Here is a 17,212-nt window from a genome sequence, read left to right as displayed (position 1 = left end):
AAAAAAAGGCTTGTTGTAATTTGATATTATTACATTACTTTGTTATCATTTGATATTATTAAGTTACTAAGTAAACAAATGGTAGGCATTTATGTGTTAAGGGTAAACGTAATATGTTTAGCATAGTGCCCCAGTGAAAAAAAGCAGTTGATACACTACTAAAATAAAAGGAGAGGAGTGTACCGTATAGCCTACAGTATAAAAAGGGACTACTTTATGTTTTAGTAACACGTTGTTGAATGCGCTATTAGGCGCATATTGAGCATGCGCTATTAGGCACGTATTGACCTGTACGTGTGTGCTGAGTTCAGACTCTACCAGTAAAGAACCATGAAACTTAGCTCCCATTTCCCGCGTTCTTATTAATAACATAGTTGTGTAAACAGGCCACATACACAACAATATCCAACATTGTGCGAGGCTAACTGAGGACAGTTCTATTAGTTTCTTGGGCCATCACTTGATCCATTCTATTCTCTGCTCCTGTACAGAGGCAGGCTTTCTCAGTGCCTGAATATGTGACCATTGCCAATCCAAACCTCCACCAATCTTGTCACCTGATTTAACTTTCCGTCCCTAGAGCACTGATCCCATCTTGATGACCAGTTGTAGTCTCCAACCGCTAACACAGTCTCATGGCAACCTAGCCCCTGCCTGACAACCAAACCTACCCAAATAACAATCTTCTCTCCACCTGACAACTAATCTGTCTTGATTACCACTAGCCTCCAACTATTGATCCTAATAACTAATGAGCCTAAACCTGGATGACAATGTTTGCCTGAGCATTGCAATACTATCCCTTAACTACCAATCCTACTCCATTACAACCAATCCTATACTTGGATAATGCATCTACTTGTGTCGACCTACAATCTTTGGTACCCAGGCTTCACCCCAGCTCCGGAAGTCACGTAATTTCCTATACTGATAGAGGGTGTGAAGAAAGGGCCTTGTGCCTGGCTGAACTATCTAGCAGCAATAGATATTCATTTAACCAACACACATCAAAGTTGCTGGTGAACGCAGCAGTCCAGGCAGCATCTCTAGGAAGAGGTACAGTTGACGTTTCAGGCCGAGACCCTTCGTCAGAACCCGTTATTCATTTACTGCCTGTCTGCCATTTAGGGCAGAAATGAGGGTCCTCCATCTCTTTCTGTCCTTGGCCATCTTCTATATTGTGACCCTGGTGTGGTTCAGGGCCTTCTTGATCTTGGCGGTGTTCAGGGCCAGTGGCTTCCTCTTGGTTCTCACTGCTGTCAGTCATGCAACTCCTGGTTAGAGACTGAGGAATGCCATCAAACACAGGTATAGGATTCTCTGTTGCTGGTTCCAGAACAAATTTGTTTTCACCAGTCAGGATTGTTAGTGCTGAGCTGAACCCCCAAAGCTGGAGAACTGATGGACCGCTCTTAATCTGGCCTTTACCCTTTGACCTGTTTGGCATGGCCGACCCTACTAAAAGTCAAAGCATAAAGCCCTGACTCCAGCCAACATAGCTCTCCAGGTCATTGAGGCACACAAGCCTCCAAATCCTACAAGTTTGTGGTCCTCTTGGCGGACCTCTCAGTAAGCACGCAGCAATGAGTAAAATATTCATTGGTTGAATGCAAGCCATCGAAATAACTTTGGCACTGCTGACTAATTATATTTATATGGAGTTAACATCTTGGATGTTGAACTAAATTATAGCAAGATCTAATGCATATAACAGGAATTCTGCAGATGCTGGAAATTCAAGCAACACACATCAAAGTTGCTGGTGAACGCAGCAGGCCAGGCAGCATCTCTAGGAAGAGGTGCAGTCGACGTTTCAGGCCGAGACCCTTCGTCAGGACCCTTCGTCTCGGCCTGAAACGTCGACTGCACCTCTTCCTACAGATGCTGCCTGGTCTAATGCATATAACAGCTAAGCATGTCGTTAGTGATGTGCCTAAATGTAGCTTATGTCTAAAACAAAGGTTTATTTACTAATTTATGTTAAGACGTTAAATAAATTTGTGAACAGTGTGTTAAAATTTTTAACATCAAATTTATTGATTTATTATTTGTAATGAGCAAACTGAGGTATAACAATCCATTTAAAAAGTACATTAAGATCAACCACAAGACATAGGAGCAGAATTAGGGCTTTCAGCATGTCGAGTCTGCTCCACCATTCTGTCATGGCTAATCCTGGATCCCACTCAACCCCATACACCTGCCTTCTCACCATATCCTTTGATACCCTGTCCGATCAGGAAACAATCAACTTCCGCCTTAAATATACCCATGGACTTGGCCTCTACCGCAGTCTGTGGCAGAGCATTCCACAGACTTACTATTCTATGGCTAAAAAAATTCCTCCTATATCTATTTTAAAGGGTTGCTCCTCAATTTTGAGACTGTGCCCTCTGGTTATGGATACGCCCAACATAGCAAACATCCTCTCCACATCCACCCTATCTAGTCCTTCTAACATTTGGTAGTTTTCAATGAGATCCCCCTGCATTCTTTTAAATTCCAGCGAGTATAGGCCCAAAGCTGCCAAATGCTCTTCGTATGTTAACCCCATTCATTCTCAGAATCATCCTTGTGAACCTCCTCTGGACTCTCTCGAATGACAACGCATCCTTTCTGAGATATGGGGCCCAAAACTGTTGACAATACACTAAGTGCAGCCTGACTAGTATCTTATGAAGGCTCACTTTTCTGCCCATTCTTCCAGTTTGTCTAAGTACTACTGTAATCGCATTGCTCCTTCAGCACTACCCAGCCGTCCACCTATCTTTGTATCATCTGCAAACTTTGCCACAAAGCCATCAATTCCATTTATCTAAATCATTGACAATGTGAACAGCAGTGGTCCCAGAACTGACCCCTGAGGAACACCACTAGTCACTGGCAAACCTGGCTCTATGTTGTATATTATTGTGAATTTGCAAGTGTGAGCCCCTCACTATAACATCTTTATCAACTATACCTATAATTTGTGTGTCTCATTAGCTACATGAAATTAATCATTGGAATGAACGTTAGAGTGTTACATTAAAATTAAGCCCAAAGAATGGTGGCATTGAATTATCAGAAATGATATCTTAATGTCATCTGAACTCACAGCATTGTGCAAGGTACTGAAATGACCAAATTTTGATATTTTAAAATGCATATTTTAATAAAGTAAGTAATTGTCCAATTTGACATATACTTGGAGATCAGTATGATAAGGTATAATGGAATCAAACTTTGAAGGACCTAAATTCAGGAATAGATACGCTGCCAGCAATTTCTTAAGTATTGTATTGCTCAAATCTGGACTTAATTTTCTCTTGGATAACGCATTGTGTTGTCAGCTGTAATTTATAGAGCAAGCAAATGAAATAAAAGAAAAAGAAAAAGCCCATTATGAAACATGAACTACGTATGTTAATCTGTGGCAAAAAGATTTTGCTTTAAACTCCAATAGATGAAATACTAATAAAGGTCATTTGATCTATGCATAAGATCTTTTTCCTTTGTTGCACATATACTGTGGATGGCAAAAACATAGGTCACTGTTCCTGACACACAGCTTCACTGCAGGTTTATATAAAATTCATTTTTTTCGACTTTACTTTGAAGAAGTTTTATTTATGGCCACACATTTAGATCCAAGTTTTCACTCTTTGGCAAGATATCAAAAAAGTTTTCTTTTTGGCCACACTTGGACTATTCTGAGAAATCAGTGGTTGGCTGATTGTATTTCTTTGTAATTGTTGTTTTTATTTTGTAAAGAGCAAAATAGGCTTGAAGTCATCACGGTAATAATTTTGATTGAAATGTAATCATAATATTATGATGCTACTTACAGATGAGTAAGTTACAACATTATTTAAATTTGATATTTTGCTACCAGAGGATGTGAAACAACTTCGTGTTTACATAGTAGTGAAACTAACTTTCATCCAGTGATTTCTAAAGAATACTGTTTTTCAGTTTTAGGTATTAACTCTGCCACCTTTTTGAAAGTTCGTTAATTTCTCTCCATCTTCAGATATCTGAATAATCCATGAACAATACCCCACTATTTATTTTGCACTATTTATTCTGTAATTTATGTCTGTGCACTGTACTGCTGCACTGGGGTTTTGTTGTTGTAGCTGCCATTTTCCAGGTGGAAGGTCTTGTTAGTTTTTGTACGAGGCTGGGGGATGGGATTTGGGGTTTTGATGCTCTGGCTGCTGTTTTTGGGTGGGCGATCTGTTAGTTTTTGTGTGAGTGAGGGATCGGGGGGTGGTATGGGGATTAATGTTCTAGTTGTTGTTTTCTGTGTGGGTGATCTGATAGCTTTTTGTGAGTGATATGGGTTGGGGGGGGTTTGGGGTTAGCGAGTTTTTGTTTCTTTTTCTTTTTCGTACGATGGGGGGGGTGGTTTGATATATTTTCTTTCAATGACTCCCATGGATTTTCTGTATTTTGTGGCTATCTGGAGAAGATGAATATCAGAGTTGTATTCTGCATGGATGATTTGCCAATAAAACAAAAATGAACCTTTGACTACAACAAATTCCACAACATATGACACAAATAATAACTCTAATTCTGATTCTGATTGTCTTCCATTTATTTAGCATGTTGGCATGGAGACAGATCAGACAGGTTCATTTCTGGATGAAGCGGATCAATGCTTACTGGATGCAGGTACTGATGGAAGTTCAATATCTGATAATAATGCATATTCTCACTTATAATAGCAAATGTGGTCACTTTTTTTTAAATATTGGTGAATAACGGAGAACGGTATGGTTACAGCCAAGCTGTTCTTTTTAAGAGATTGTTGTGGAAAGGATATTCTTTGAGACTTAATGCTTTAATGAATAAAGAAAATAAACTGCTGGAAGAACCTAGAAGGTTAAGCAGCATCTCTAGAGTTAAGGAAATGGTCAAAACTTTGTCTCAAAGCCCTGCACTAGGACCGTGAGTCTAAGGATGAAGATAACTAGTGTGTAGAAGTGAGAGGGAGGGTTGAAACAGGGGCTGTTAGGTGATATGTGGAAAAAGATTAGGGGGTAGAGAGTAGGCAGATGGAATAGGCCAGATAGGTGAGTGAGTGGGTAGAGGTGGGCTGGCAGATGAATAAGTAGAATCAAGATATGGGAAGGATGATGGACAGATGGAACTAGGTGCAGTGGAGGGCAGAGTGGTATGATTAACCACATACCTATTTATCTGAGTGTCTCCTCCCTTCATCTTTTCCATCCCATTGACCAGCTAGATCCATCTGTCCATCATCTCCTTCCCTGGGTTTCCAGCTATCACCACCATTCTGTCTCACCCTCCCTCTGACATCTATACACTCAGATCTGATGCAGGGTCTAAACCTAAAGCATTGACCATCTATAAATGCTGCTTGAAATACTGAATTCTTACAGCCATTTATTGTTTGCTCCAGATCCCAATTGAACTGGGTCTGTTGTTGTTTATCATCTATATTACTGATTCAGATGTTAAATTGGTAAACTAGATCATTATAGATCATTAAACTTGTGGATGATTCCAGGATTGGGGTTGTAGTGGACAGTATGGAAGACTACCAAAGTTTACAGCAGGATCTGAATCAGCTGGAAAAATGAGCTGAAAAATGGCAGATGGCATTTAATGCAGGAAAATGTGAGGTGTTGTACTTTGGAAGTTCAAATCGCGGTAGAACACTGAGGAATGTGGTAGAACAAAGGGATCTGGAGATATAGATCCATAATTCCTTGAAAGTGGCATCACAGGTTGGTAGGTAGATTGTAAAGAGTGCTTTTGGCACATTGACCTTCGTAAATCTGAACATTGAGTACAGGAGTTGTGGTCTTGTGTTGAAGTTCGGAGTATGGAGTTCAATTCTGGTCACCTATGTATGGGAAAGTTAACAATAAGTTTGAAAGAGTACAGAGAAAAATTACAAAGATTTTGCTAGGACTTGAGGATCTGATTTATAAGGAAAAGTAGAATAGGTTAGAACTTCATTGCACAAAATTATGAGGTTGGGTCAGACTGGAACTAAAATTCATAATTTTAGAGTGAAAGGTGGTATGTTTAAGAGGAATACAAGGGGGAATTCATTCAGAGGATGACGTGACTGTGATGTGAGCTGCCAGTGAAGGTGGTGGTTGTGGGTTTAACTGCAATATTTTAAGAGATGTTTGGATAAATACATGGGTGGGAAAGGTATGGAGGGCTATGATCTGAGTGTGGGTAGGTAGACCTAGGCAGAAAAATAGATCAGCATGGACTAGATGAGCCAAAGGGTCTCTTTCTGTGCTGTAGTGCTCTATGAACCTAACTTCTGCAGACTTTTGTACCTTTAGAGCTTCACCAGGGTTCACTTATAGTTTCATGTACTAGTAAAGCATATCTAAAGAATCAGAGACTAAATGTGACACAAACAAAGAACATTCCCAACAATTGAATCCCAATGTGTGTTAGATTCCTATTTTCCTCTAGAGGGCAGTAGTCAGGGTTATGTCTGGATAACCTCAACCCTTGGATGCCCCATTGATGCTGTTGCAAAAGTGATTTGAGTTTTATAAGACATTTGTTGCTTCAGTTATGTAGAGGATTTATGAGACTACATCTAGATACTATTGTTTTACATACTTAAGAAGGATGCTAGTTTGTTGAAAGCAATTCAGAGAAAATTCACTAAACTTATACCTTGAATGAGAGAGATTATCTTATGAGAGTAGATTAGACAATGAGATATTGGAGCAGAATTCAGCCATTTGGCCGATCAGGTCTTCTCCACCATTCCAGCATGGTTGATTTATTAGCCCCTCAATCCCATTCTCCTGCTTTTTTCCGTAACCTCTGATGCCTTGAATAATCAAGAACCTATCAACCTCCACTTTAAATATACCCAAAGATTTGACTGCCAAAGCTGTCCGTGGCATTGAATTCCACAGATTCACCACCCATTGGCTAAAGAAATTCCTTCTCATCTTTGTTATAAATGGATGTCTCTCTATTCTAAGCCTGTGCCCTCTGGTCCTAGATTCACCCACTATAGGAAATGTCTTCTCCACATCCACTCTATCTAGGCCTTTCAATATTTGCTAGGTTTCAATGAGATCCCACCCCTTATTCTTCTAAATAGCAGCAACTACAGGTCCAGAGCCATCAAACTTTGTTCAGACATTAACCTTTCATTCCTGGAATCATTCTGATGAATCTCCTCTGGGTCCTTTCCAATACCAGCACATCCTTTTTTGGATAGGGGGCCGAAACTGCTCACAATTCTCCACGTGTCATCTGACCAATGCCTTATAAAGCCTCAGCATCACGTCCTAGCTATTATGTTCTAGACTTCTCGAAATTGAATGCTAACATTGCATTTGCCTTAGTTACCACTAACTCAACCTGCAAGTAATCCTTTAAGAAATCCTGCACAAGTACTGGATAGGACTGGATAGATTGGACAGGAAAGGCTTGCATTCACTGGTGCTTAGAAGGATAAGAGCTTGAAATGTGCAAGATCCTAAGGGCTCTTGACAAGGCGGATATTTTCTCTCGTGGAAGGATCTGCAATTTGGAGAGAAAGATAGAGCTGAGGGATTTTTTTTCTTTGGGAGAGTTGTGAGACTTTGAAACTGTCTTGCATAAAAAGACCTGTGGAAATTGAGCTTTTGGTATTCTTAGAATATAAGTAGATAAATTCTTGATTAGGAAGGAGGTGAAAAGTTACCACATGTAGACAGGAGAGCTGAGGTTACATTTTGATTAGCCTTTATCTTATTGAATGGCAGAGCAGGCTTGAAGTACCTAATCGACTACTTCTAATGCTGAAATGAGCATTGATATATAAGACATTTACCAGCAATGGAACTGCACTGAGTGTGAATCAGTATTTTCAGGATGTGAGAAACAATTTTCAGAGCATTCGTGGTTAAATTTTATTATTGGCACTTGCTGTCATCAGGATTTCTGCTGTTTAATTTTACTCACTGTTACAAATATCTGGGCATAATACATTCCATCCGTCTTCATGTGATACTCTTTTAGACAAGTAAATTCAACAGCACAATCTAGAGGTAAATGTTTTGTGTGTGTTCAGATTGATGAGACTCTTATATGACATGATAAGAACATAGAATCATGAGTAGACTATTGGATGCTTGTCTTCTGTCTCAGTCAGTTAAATCAAGACTCAATCTACGACTCAGCTTCACACTCTACCTTTGATCTGTATCCACTATTGGACGTTGAAAGTTTCAATTGTTCTTTCAGGTGAAAGATCTCTTTTATTATTTTTGTAGGAGGAAATGCTTTCTTATTGTACTTCTAAACATCCTGAATCTGTCTGCACTCATCCACAAGAACATAAATAGTTTCTCCTATTTCTTGTTGTGAACAAAGCATTCAGGCTGTCACGACCAGACTGTGTAACCCCAAGCCATTAGCCTCCTTAAATCCCAGAGTCTAGTCTGACACCAACCCACACACACACTCAACTGAACACCACTCCACTCCCTTTGCAATTTATGCTCATTTCTTTCTCAATTCCTGCTTTTATATTGCTTACATAATTTATTATATTGTAATTTGTCCTTTACTGTGCCTATTGTCTTATTTATTAATTATTGTACTGTCTTGCACTGTTTTGTGCACTTTATGTAGTCCTGTGTAGGTCTGAAGTCCGGTGTAGTTTTGTATTATTTCACATAGCCTAGTGTAGTTTTGTGTTGTTTCATGTAGAACCATGGTCCTGGAAGGAACGTTGTTTCATTTTTACTGTGTACTGTACCAGCAGTTGTGGTTGAAGTGACAATAAAAGCAACTTGAACTTGAAACATTTTTATATTAAATAGCTTGTTTAGATCCCCATAGTCATTTATCCACAATAAAATACAAGACATGTTTATACAGCCAGGTTTCCTGATTTAAACCTTCATACTCTGGATCATTCTCCCAAAGTCAAATTGATTCCCTTATAATCGCTCATTAGGAAGCTCAGGTTCTTTACATATGTTAACGTTTGCAAACAGTGTAAAGGGAGTAAAATTAAACACTAGATATAGATTATATTGGATGATATGAGAAATATTTTTCCATTGGTGGTTAGTGTATGGAGTGACCTACAGAGTAGTGTAGTATTATCAAATAACTCTTTAAACACAAGATTATTAATACTGGTGAAAGGAATGACAAGGGTACAGCAAATGGAAATGGGATGGATCTAAGTGGATAGGTCCTTGTGAGAGCTAACACAAATTAGTACACTATATGCTGCTCCATTTCTGTTGTACATTCTATGAGCTTATCCTGGTTAAAATCAACTTTGTCTTGTATGTTGTTGAGCATGGTCATGTTTATATAAAAAGGTCCATGGCTTTTCGCATGGGATGCATTTAATGGCATAGCATCACGGTAATGTAATGGTCATTGCAACGCTGTTACAGCTTGGGGCATTCCAGAGGTTGGAATTTAATTCTGGCACCATCTATAAGGTGTAAGTTTTCCCTATAACCATGTGGTTTCCTCTGGGTGCTCCAGTTTCCTCCCACAATCCAGAGACATACTGGTTAGTAAGTTAATTAGTCATTGAAAATTGTCCTGTGATTAGACTAGTGTGAAATAGGTGGGCTGCTGGGTGGGGTGGCTCATTGTGCGGGAAAAGCCTGTTCTGTGCTGTATGTCAAAAAAAAATAAAAAATAAAAACTGTAAAACTGAACAATGCCATAAAACTGCATACATGGATTTACATGTAATCTTACAGATTGCTTATTTTGCAGTGTATCTAAGCTTGCACTTTTTGTTCACTATTTCATTTAAATGTTTTTATACTTTAGTAATCCTTGCTTTATAGTTTTATACAATACTTTCATATATATGCATGTTAATATTTTTTCTGTCTTGAGTATCGAGGAGCAGATAGGGAAACAGATCCTGGAAAAGTGTAATAATAACAAGAGTTGTCGTGGTGGGAGATTTTAATTTCCCAAATATCGATTGGCATCTCCCTGGAGCAAGGGGATTAGATGGGGTGGAGTTTGTTAGGTGTGTTCAGGAAGGTTTCTTGACACAATATGTAGATAAGCCAGGAGAGACTGTACTTGATTTGGTATTGGGAAATGAACCTTGTAAGGTGTCAGGTCTCTCAGTGGGAGAGCATTTTGGAGATAGTGATCATAATTCTAACTCCTTTACAATAGCATTAGGGAGAGATAGGAACAGACAAGTTTAGAAGAGCGTTTAATTGGAGTAAGGGAAATTAAGAGGCTATCAGGCAGGAACTTGGAAGCTTAAATTGGGAACAGATGTTCTCAGCAAAAGGTAGGGAAGAAATGTGGCAAATGTTCAGGGGTTATTTGTGTGGAGTTCTGCATAAGTATGTTCCAATGAGACAGGGAATTTATGGTAGGGTACATGAACCGTGGTGTACAAAGGCTGTATTAAATCTAGTCAAGAAGAAAAGAAAAACTTACAAAAGGTTCAGAGAGCTAAGTAATGTTAGAGATCTAGAAGGCTAACAGGAAGGAGCTTAAGAAGAAATTAGGAGAGCCAGAAGAGGCCATGAGAAGGCCTTGGCGGGCAGGTTTAAGGAAAACCCCAAGGAATTCTACAAGTATGTGAAGAGCAAGAGGATAAGACTTCAAAAAATAGGACCAATCAAGTGTGACAGTGGAAAAGTGTGTATGGAACCGGAGGAAATAGCAGAGGTACTTAATGAATACTTCAGTATTCACTATGGAAAAGGATCTTGGTGATTGTAGTGATGACTTGCAGTGGACTGAAAAGCTTGAGCATGTAGATATTAAGAAAAAAGATGTGCTGGAGCTTTTGGAAAGCATCAGGTTGGATAAGTCGCTGGGACCGGATGAGATGTACCCCAGGCTACTGTGGGAGGCGAGGGAGGAGATTGCTGAGCCTCTGGCGATGATCTTTGCATCATCAATGGGGATGAGAGAGGTTCCGGAGGATTGGAGGGTTGCGGATGTTGTTCCCTTATTCAAGAAAGGGAGTAGAGATAGCCCAGGAAATTATAGACCAGTGAGTCTTACTTCAGTGGTTGGTAAGTTGATGGAAAAGATCCTGAGAGGCAGGATTTATGAAAATTTGGAGAGGTATAATATGATTAGGAATAGTCAGCATGGCTTTGTCAAGGGCATGTTCTGCCTTACGAGCCTGATTGAATTTTTTGAGGATGTGACTAAACACATTGATGAAGGTAGAGCAGTAGATGTAGTGTATATGGATTTTGGCAAGGCATTTGATAAGGTAACCCATGCAAGGCTTATTGAGAAAGTAAGGAGGCATGGGATCCAAGGGGACATTGCTTTGTGGATCCAGATTTGGTAGGTCATATGTGATGGCAGAATATAATAATAGGCATCCGTTAGTCTCGTGAGACCATGGATTTGCGCCTTGGAAGGTTTCCAGGGCGCAGGCCTGGGCAAGGTTGTATGGAAGACCGGCAGTTGCCCATGCTGCAAGTCTCCCCTCTCCACACCACCGATGTTGTCCTAGGGAAGGGCACTAGGGCCGATACAGCTTGGCACCGGTGTCGTCGCAGAAAAATGTGTGGTTAAGTGCCTTGCTCATGGACACATCACGCTGCCTCAGCTGAGGCTCGAACTAATGACCTTCAGATCACTAGACCGACACCTTAACCACTTGGCCACGTGCCAACACAATATAGTATTAATGATAAGACTCTTGGCAGTGTGGAGGATCAGAAGGATCTTGGGGTCCGAGTCCATAGGTCTCTCAAAGCAGCAGCGCAGGTTGACTCTGTGGTTAAGAAGGCATATGGCCTTCATCAATCATGGAATTGAATTTAGGAACCGAGAAGTAATGTTGCAGCTTTATAGGACCCTGGTCAATCTGCATTTGGAGTACAGTGCTCAGTTCTGGTCTCCTCACTACAGGAATGATGTGGAAACCATAGGAAGGGTGTAGAGGAGATTTACAAGGATGTTGCCTGGATTGGGGAGTATGCCTTATGAAGACAGGTTGAATGAACTCTGCTTTTTTTCCTTGGAGTGACCGAGGATGAGAGGTGACCTGATAGAGGTGTATAAGATGATGACAGGCATTGATTGTGTGGATAGTCTGAGGCTTTTTCCCAGGGCTGAAATGGCTAAAACAAGAGGGCACAGGTTTAAGGTGCTTGGGAGTAGGTACAGAGGAGATGTCAGGGGTAAATATTTTACGCAGAGAGTGGTGAGTGTGTGGAATGGGCTGCCAGCAACGGCAGTGGAGGCGAATACGATAAGGTCTTTTAAGAGACTTTTGGATAGGTACATGGAGCTTAGAGAAATAGAGGGCTATGCGTAGCCCTAGTAATTTCTAAGGTAGGGACATGTTCAGCACAACTTTGTCGGCTGAAGGGCCTGTATTGTGCTGTAGGTTTTCATGGTTTCTATGTTTCTATGAGTAACTACTTTATGTGCAGAATGATAATGTAAAGCCTAGTCATGAGGTCAGCCTGATCAAGTTTTGAACTTAATAATAATGTTGACGTTGTGTGTTATTATAACAGCTCTGGTTGTTCAGTCTTTTTTAAAAAAGGCACTGATATGCATCACTTCAGATGCCATACCAGACTACAATTAACAAGAACATACTGTTTCTGAAGTAAGTAGGAGACCAGTTTGTACAAGACAGCCAAATATTTAGCAAATTTCATTAAGTCAACTCCAGATCAGAAGGGGGAATAGTTCCCATAAATTATTGTGTCGGGATGCTATGGCAGGAGATTATTTAGCTGTGACTGGATAGATAATTCAAATAAGGAATTTCGGTAAATATGGACATTAATTTCAGGGATAAACATCACCAATGTAAAAATGTCATTATTACACGTTGCTTGGTGTTTATGTTCATAGATGAGGCACACAAAAACAGAAAAGAAATATTTATTGGGAAGGAGAATTGCCCTTCTGATCGTGAAATTGCTCATTGGTGCACTGAATGGCTAACTCCTTGGTTTGAGACTGGGCATTCCCAGAAGTTATTTATTATTTTTAACTGGAGAGTAACAAGTTAGTGTCTCAAAACTATAGGACTATGTAAATGTCTTTGGCGCGCGCGCGCGCGCGCACACACACACACACACACACACACACACACACACACACACACACACACACACATACATATATATAGATAGATAGCTAGGGAGCCGAAGATGTTTGCACAGTACTGTAGTATTTTTATGTATTGCATTGTACTGCTGTTGCAAAAAATACAAATTTAATGATACATGTGAGTGATGATAAACCTGATTCTGATATGGGTCTTTATTGTGGACTGAGAATGGGATGAGGTGATGAGCTGCCAGTGAAGGTGGTGGATGTGGGTTGGGAATAGGGGAGGGGAGAGGGGAGGGATGGGAAGCACAGAGAGATATTCTGTAATAATCAATGAACTGATTGTTTGGAATCAAATGACTTTGCCTGGTGTCTCAGGGCTAGGTGTGTCTGCATTTGCACCCCCCCCCCCACCACCCCTGGCACTCCTACTCTGCCACCTGCCCCACAGCCCTCCTGCGGCTTTCCACCCTTGCCATTCCCAACACCCTTTGCTCCCTCCAGATTTACAAACTTGCTCTCTGCGCCACATTGGCAAATACAGTATGTGCAAAGGTTTTAGAACCCTAGATATATATAAAAAGATTTTGCACAGTGTTATAGATAAAGTAACTATTTTCTTTTAATATCTTAAAATTCTTTCAATTTCTGTCTTAAATATTCTCTGATTGAGTCTCTACAACTCTGTTGGGAAGAGAATTCCAAAGATTCCATACATACTGATGAAGAAATTTCTTATCTACTGTATGAGTGATCAACATCTAAAATGCTTCTTTGCATCTACTCTGTCAAGCTGCGTAGTAAGTTGGCATATTTCACTAAGATCACCATGCATTCCTCTAAACATCACATATTATAACCCATTCAGCTTATTCCCTCCTCCTTGGACAAATCTAACCTCCCAAGAATCAACCTGGTGAACATTTACTGCACTCCCTTTATCATAAGAAGAAGAAGAAAGTCCTTAACTCCAAGTGGAGTCATCGGAATTATCATAAGATTGGATCTAAAACAAATATGTCGGATGCAGTCACAGTAGGTCCTTGTACAATTAGATCAACTCATCTGTACTGTTGTACACAAATTCCCATATGTTAAAATATGTGCTTAGAAATACATTGCAGGCTGGTAATGCCAAACATGCTATGAAAAAGTGCTAGCATGTTCTATTCTGCTTCCATTGAAGCAAACAGAGAAGTTTGGAGGCAAAGCATCACACATTGACATCACTAGCATGTTTAGAGTGACCGACTGGAATGAAATTCTGAGCAATAGTTCCCTCTGTAGTTTAGCATAATTATCTTTATTGTGTTGCATTTCTGGATCATAAAACTGAACAACTCTTCAATCATGTTAATTATTGCGAATAACCACAAGTGTTCCTATAGTTTACAGTTATCATTGTACTTTCTGATTCATCTACAATAGCAAAATTGAGAACTTAATTTAATATTCTGCAAACATGTTAAATTATCAGATTTCACCAGAACAGCTGTTAATATTTAAAAGTTAAAGCAAAGAACAAGTTGATACACAATTCAATGTAATATTTTTATTGGCCAACCTTATGAGGAATCCAACCTTAATAAACTGAAAAAGAATTTAGATTATGATTGGTGCTTCAGTTTAGCATTATCAGTGCTATTTCAATGCACCAATTGAAATAGAAAGGAGAGGGAACGCCCAGTGAACCATAACGGTTATTGAAGCACTGCTTGTACCCTCTGGTAAATCACTAAAAACTTAACAGCACCATTTTCAGTTAATCAATTTTAAGCCAGCACTAAAAATTTGAATTATCACGATCTTTTTTAAAACACAGTGTGCCTGTGTGGTTATAATAATATTCAGAATTATTTTCAAATTTCTGTTTAGATTTTTAATGCATTTGTACTGTAATCACACTGCCTCCAAAGATTAATAAAATGTACAGTATTATACTTAAAATTACACTCAGTGGTGAAAGTAAAATTTTCATTGTATGGTCACATGACAAACGTAACTTACCGTTTCCTGCGTTGGCCCATTTCTTTCTTTTGGCGCACTTTCATTTCTTGCTCCTTCACTCTACCCACAAAAGGCAAGATTTTCCAGTGGCTAACCATTTTAATTCCAATCCCCATTCCCATTCCAATATGTTGGCCTATGGCCTCCTCTATTGGCACAATGAGGCCACACTCAGTATTCTGTCTGGGTATTATCCTCCAACCTGATAGCGTGAAAGATGCTTTCCAGTAATTTCCCCCCCCACCCCTTCCATCTTCTTTCATTCCCCACTCTGACTCCCCCTTACCTCTTCTCTTGCCCTCACCTGCCTATCACCTCTCCCTGGTGCCCCTCCTCCTTCCTTTCTCTTATGATCTGCTCTCCTATCAGATTCCTTTTTCTTCAGCCCTTTACCTTTTCCACTTATCTCCTCCCACTTTCCTACTTCACCCCCCATCCTCCACGCATCTGGCTTCACCTATCATCTCCTAGCTTGTACTCCTACCCCTCCCATCCACCTTCTTATTCTGGCTTCTTCCCTCCTCCTCTCCAGACTTGAAGAAGGGTCTCGGCTGAAACGTTGACTGTTTATTCCTTTCCATAGATGCTGCCTGACACACTGAGTTCTTGCAGCATTTTGCGTGTGTTGCTCTGGATTTCCAGCATTGGCAGAATCAGCTTTAATATCACTGGCATTTGTCATGAAATCTATTTTGTGGCAGCAGAGCATTGCAATACATAATAATAAAAACTATAAATTACAATAAAAATATATAAAATTTAATTAAGTAAGTAAGTAGTGATTCAAAGATTCAAGGTATATTTATTATCAAAGTATATAGCCCTGAAGCAAAGAAACACCATGGAACCTGTTCAAAGAAAACAGCAAACACCCAGTGTCCGAAAAAAAGAACAAATTGTGCAAGTGCCAAAAATCAAGCAAATATATTAAACATCGAACCACAGAGTCTTGAAAATAGTCTAGGAGTGCTCAGTTTAGTTTAGTTCGGTTCAGGTTAGTTCTTGAAAATAGTCTAGGAGTGCTCAGTTTACTTCAGTTCAGTTCAGCTTAGTGCTGTCTACTTCATTGACTGTAGGATGCAGAGCTAATCCATGCTGAAGCACCCTGATCAAATTGTGCAAAATGGCAAAAAAAGAGTAACCAGAAACACATATAACATGAACTGGAGAGAGTCCCCCAATAAAACGAGTCCAGAGCCAAGAACTGCACTGATCAAACCTTACAGTGTGAGGAAGACTCCTGCACCTTCCTCGGGTAGCAGTGAGGGAGAAGGACACTGGTCAAACACAAGGAGACGGTGTTGAACACCTGTTCGCCTTTCGATCTCATCCTCATCGATTTCAGCCTTACTCCACACTTTAATTGATAAGGAGTAATGGAACTGATCACGGGTTTACACACCACCTTTAGGCCACCCACTCTGCTCTTAACCTTACCAAACTCCCCCGGAAGCAGCAAAAGCACCTGATCACTTAGCAGGCCCAAAAACACATCAAAATGTAACTCACTGACTCCATTCACATGCAGTTCAGTAGTAGATGCATATTTAAAAGAAGACAAAGAAGAGTAAGTAGTTTCATCAACTGCCTGTAGGACGTTGCCATTGGTCATAGGCACCATCTTGTCTCAGATCAAAAAGAGTGCAAAAAAAAAAGTGAATTGGTGTTCTTGGGTTCATTATCCATTCACAAATCTGATGGCATAGGGGAAGAAGCTGTTCCTGAAACACTGAGTATGTATCATCAGACTCATGTCTCTCCTCCTTGACGGTAGCAATGAAAATCAGAATCAGAATCAGGTTTATTATCACTGGCATGTGATGGGAAATTTGTTAACCTTGCAGCAGCAGTTCAATGCAGTACATAATCTAGCAGAGAGAAAAAAAAATAAAATATAACATAATAAATAAACAAGTAAATCAATTACGTATATTGAATAGATTTTTTAAGAATGTGCAAAAACAGAAATACCGTATATTAAAAAATGTGAGGTAGTGTCCAAAGATTCAATGTCCATTTAAGAATCGGATGGCAGAGGGGAAGAAGCTGTTCCTGAATTGCTGAGTGTGTGCCTTCAGGCTTCTGTATCTCCTACCTGATGGTAACAGTGAGAAAAGGGCATGCCCTGGGTGCTGGAGATCCTTAATAATGGATGCTGCCTTTTTGAGAC

General features: G+C 39.9%; 1 protein-coding gene across 3 annotated transcripts in view; it reads left to right on the top strand.

The window, feature by feature from the left end:
- The window catches only part of arhgef28a (Rho guanine nucleotide exchange factor (GEF) 28a), a 379,030-nt gene that overhangs the window by 150,981 nt on the left and 210,837 nt on the right, over positions 1 to 17,212 (top strand). For all 3 annotated transcript variants that reach the window (XM_072257921.1, XM_072257920.1, XM_072257922.1), the window contains exon 9: positions 4,590 to 4,659. In XM_072257921.1, the coding sequence (XP_072114022.1) occupies positions 4,590 to 4,659 (70 nt within the window). The remainder of the gene's footprint in view (positions 1 to 4,589; positions 4,660 to 17,212) is intronic.

Source organism: Mobula birostris, chromosome 5 (assembly GCF_030028105.1).
Source record: "Mobula birostris isolate sMobBir1 chromosome 5, sMobBir1.hap1, whole genome shotgun sequence".
Lineage (NCBI taxonomy): Eukaryota > Metazoa > Chordata > Chondrichthyes > Myliobatiformes > Myliobatidae > Mobula > Mobula birostris.
The sequence above is the reverse complement of the archived record's forward strand: the minus strand, read 5'-3'. Positions and strand labels throughout refer to the sequence as shown.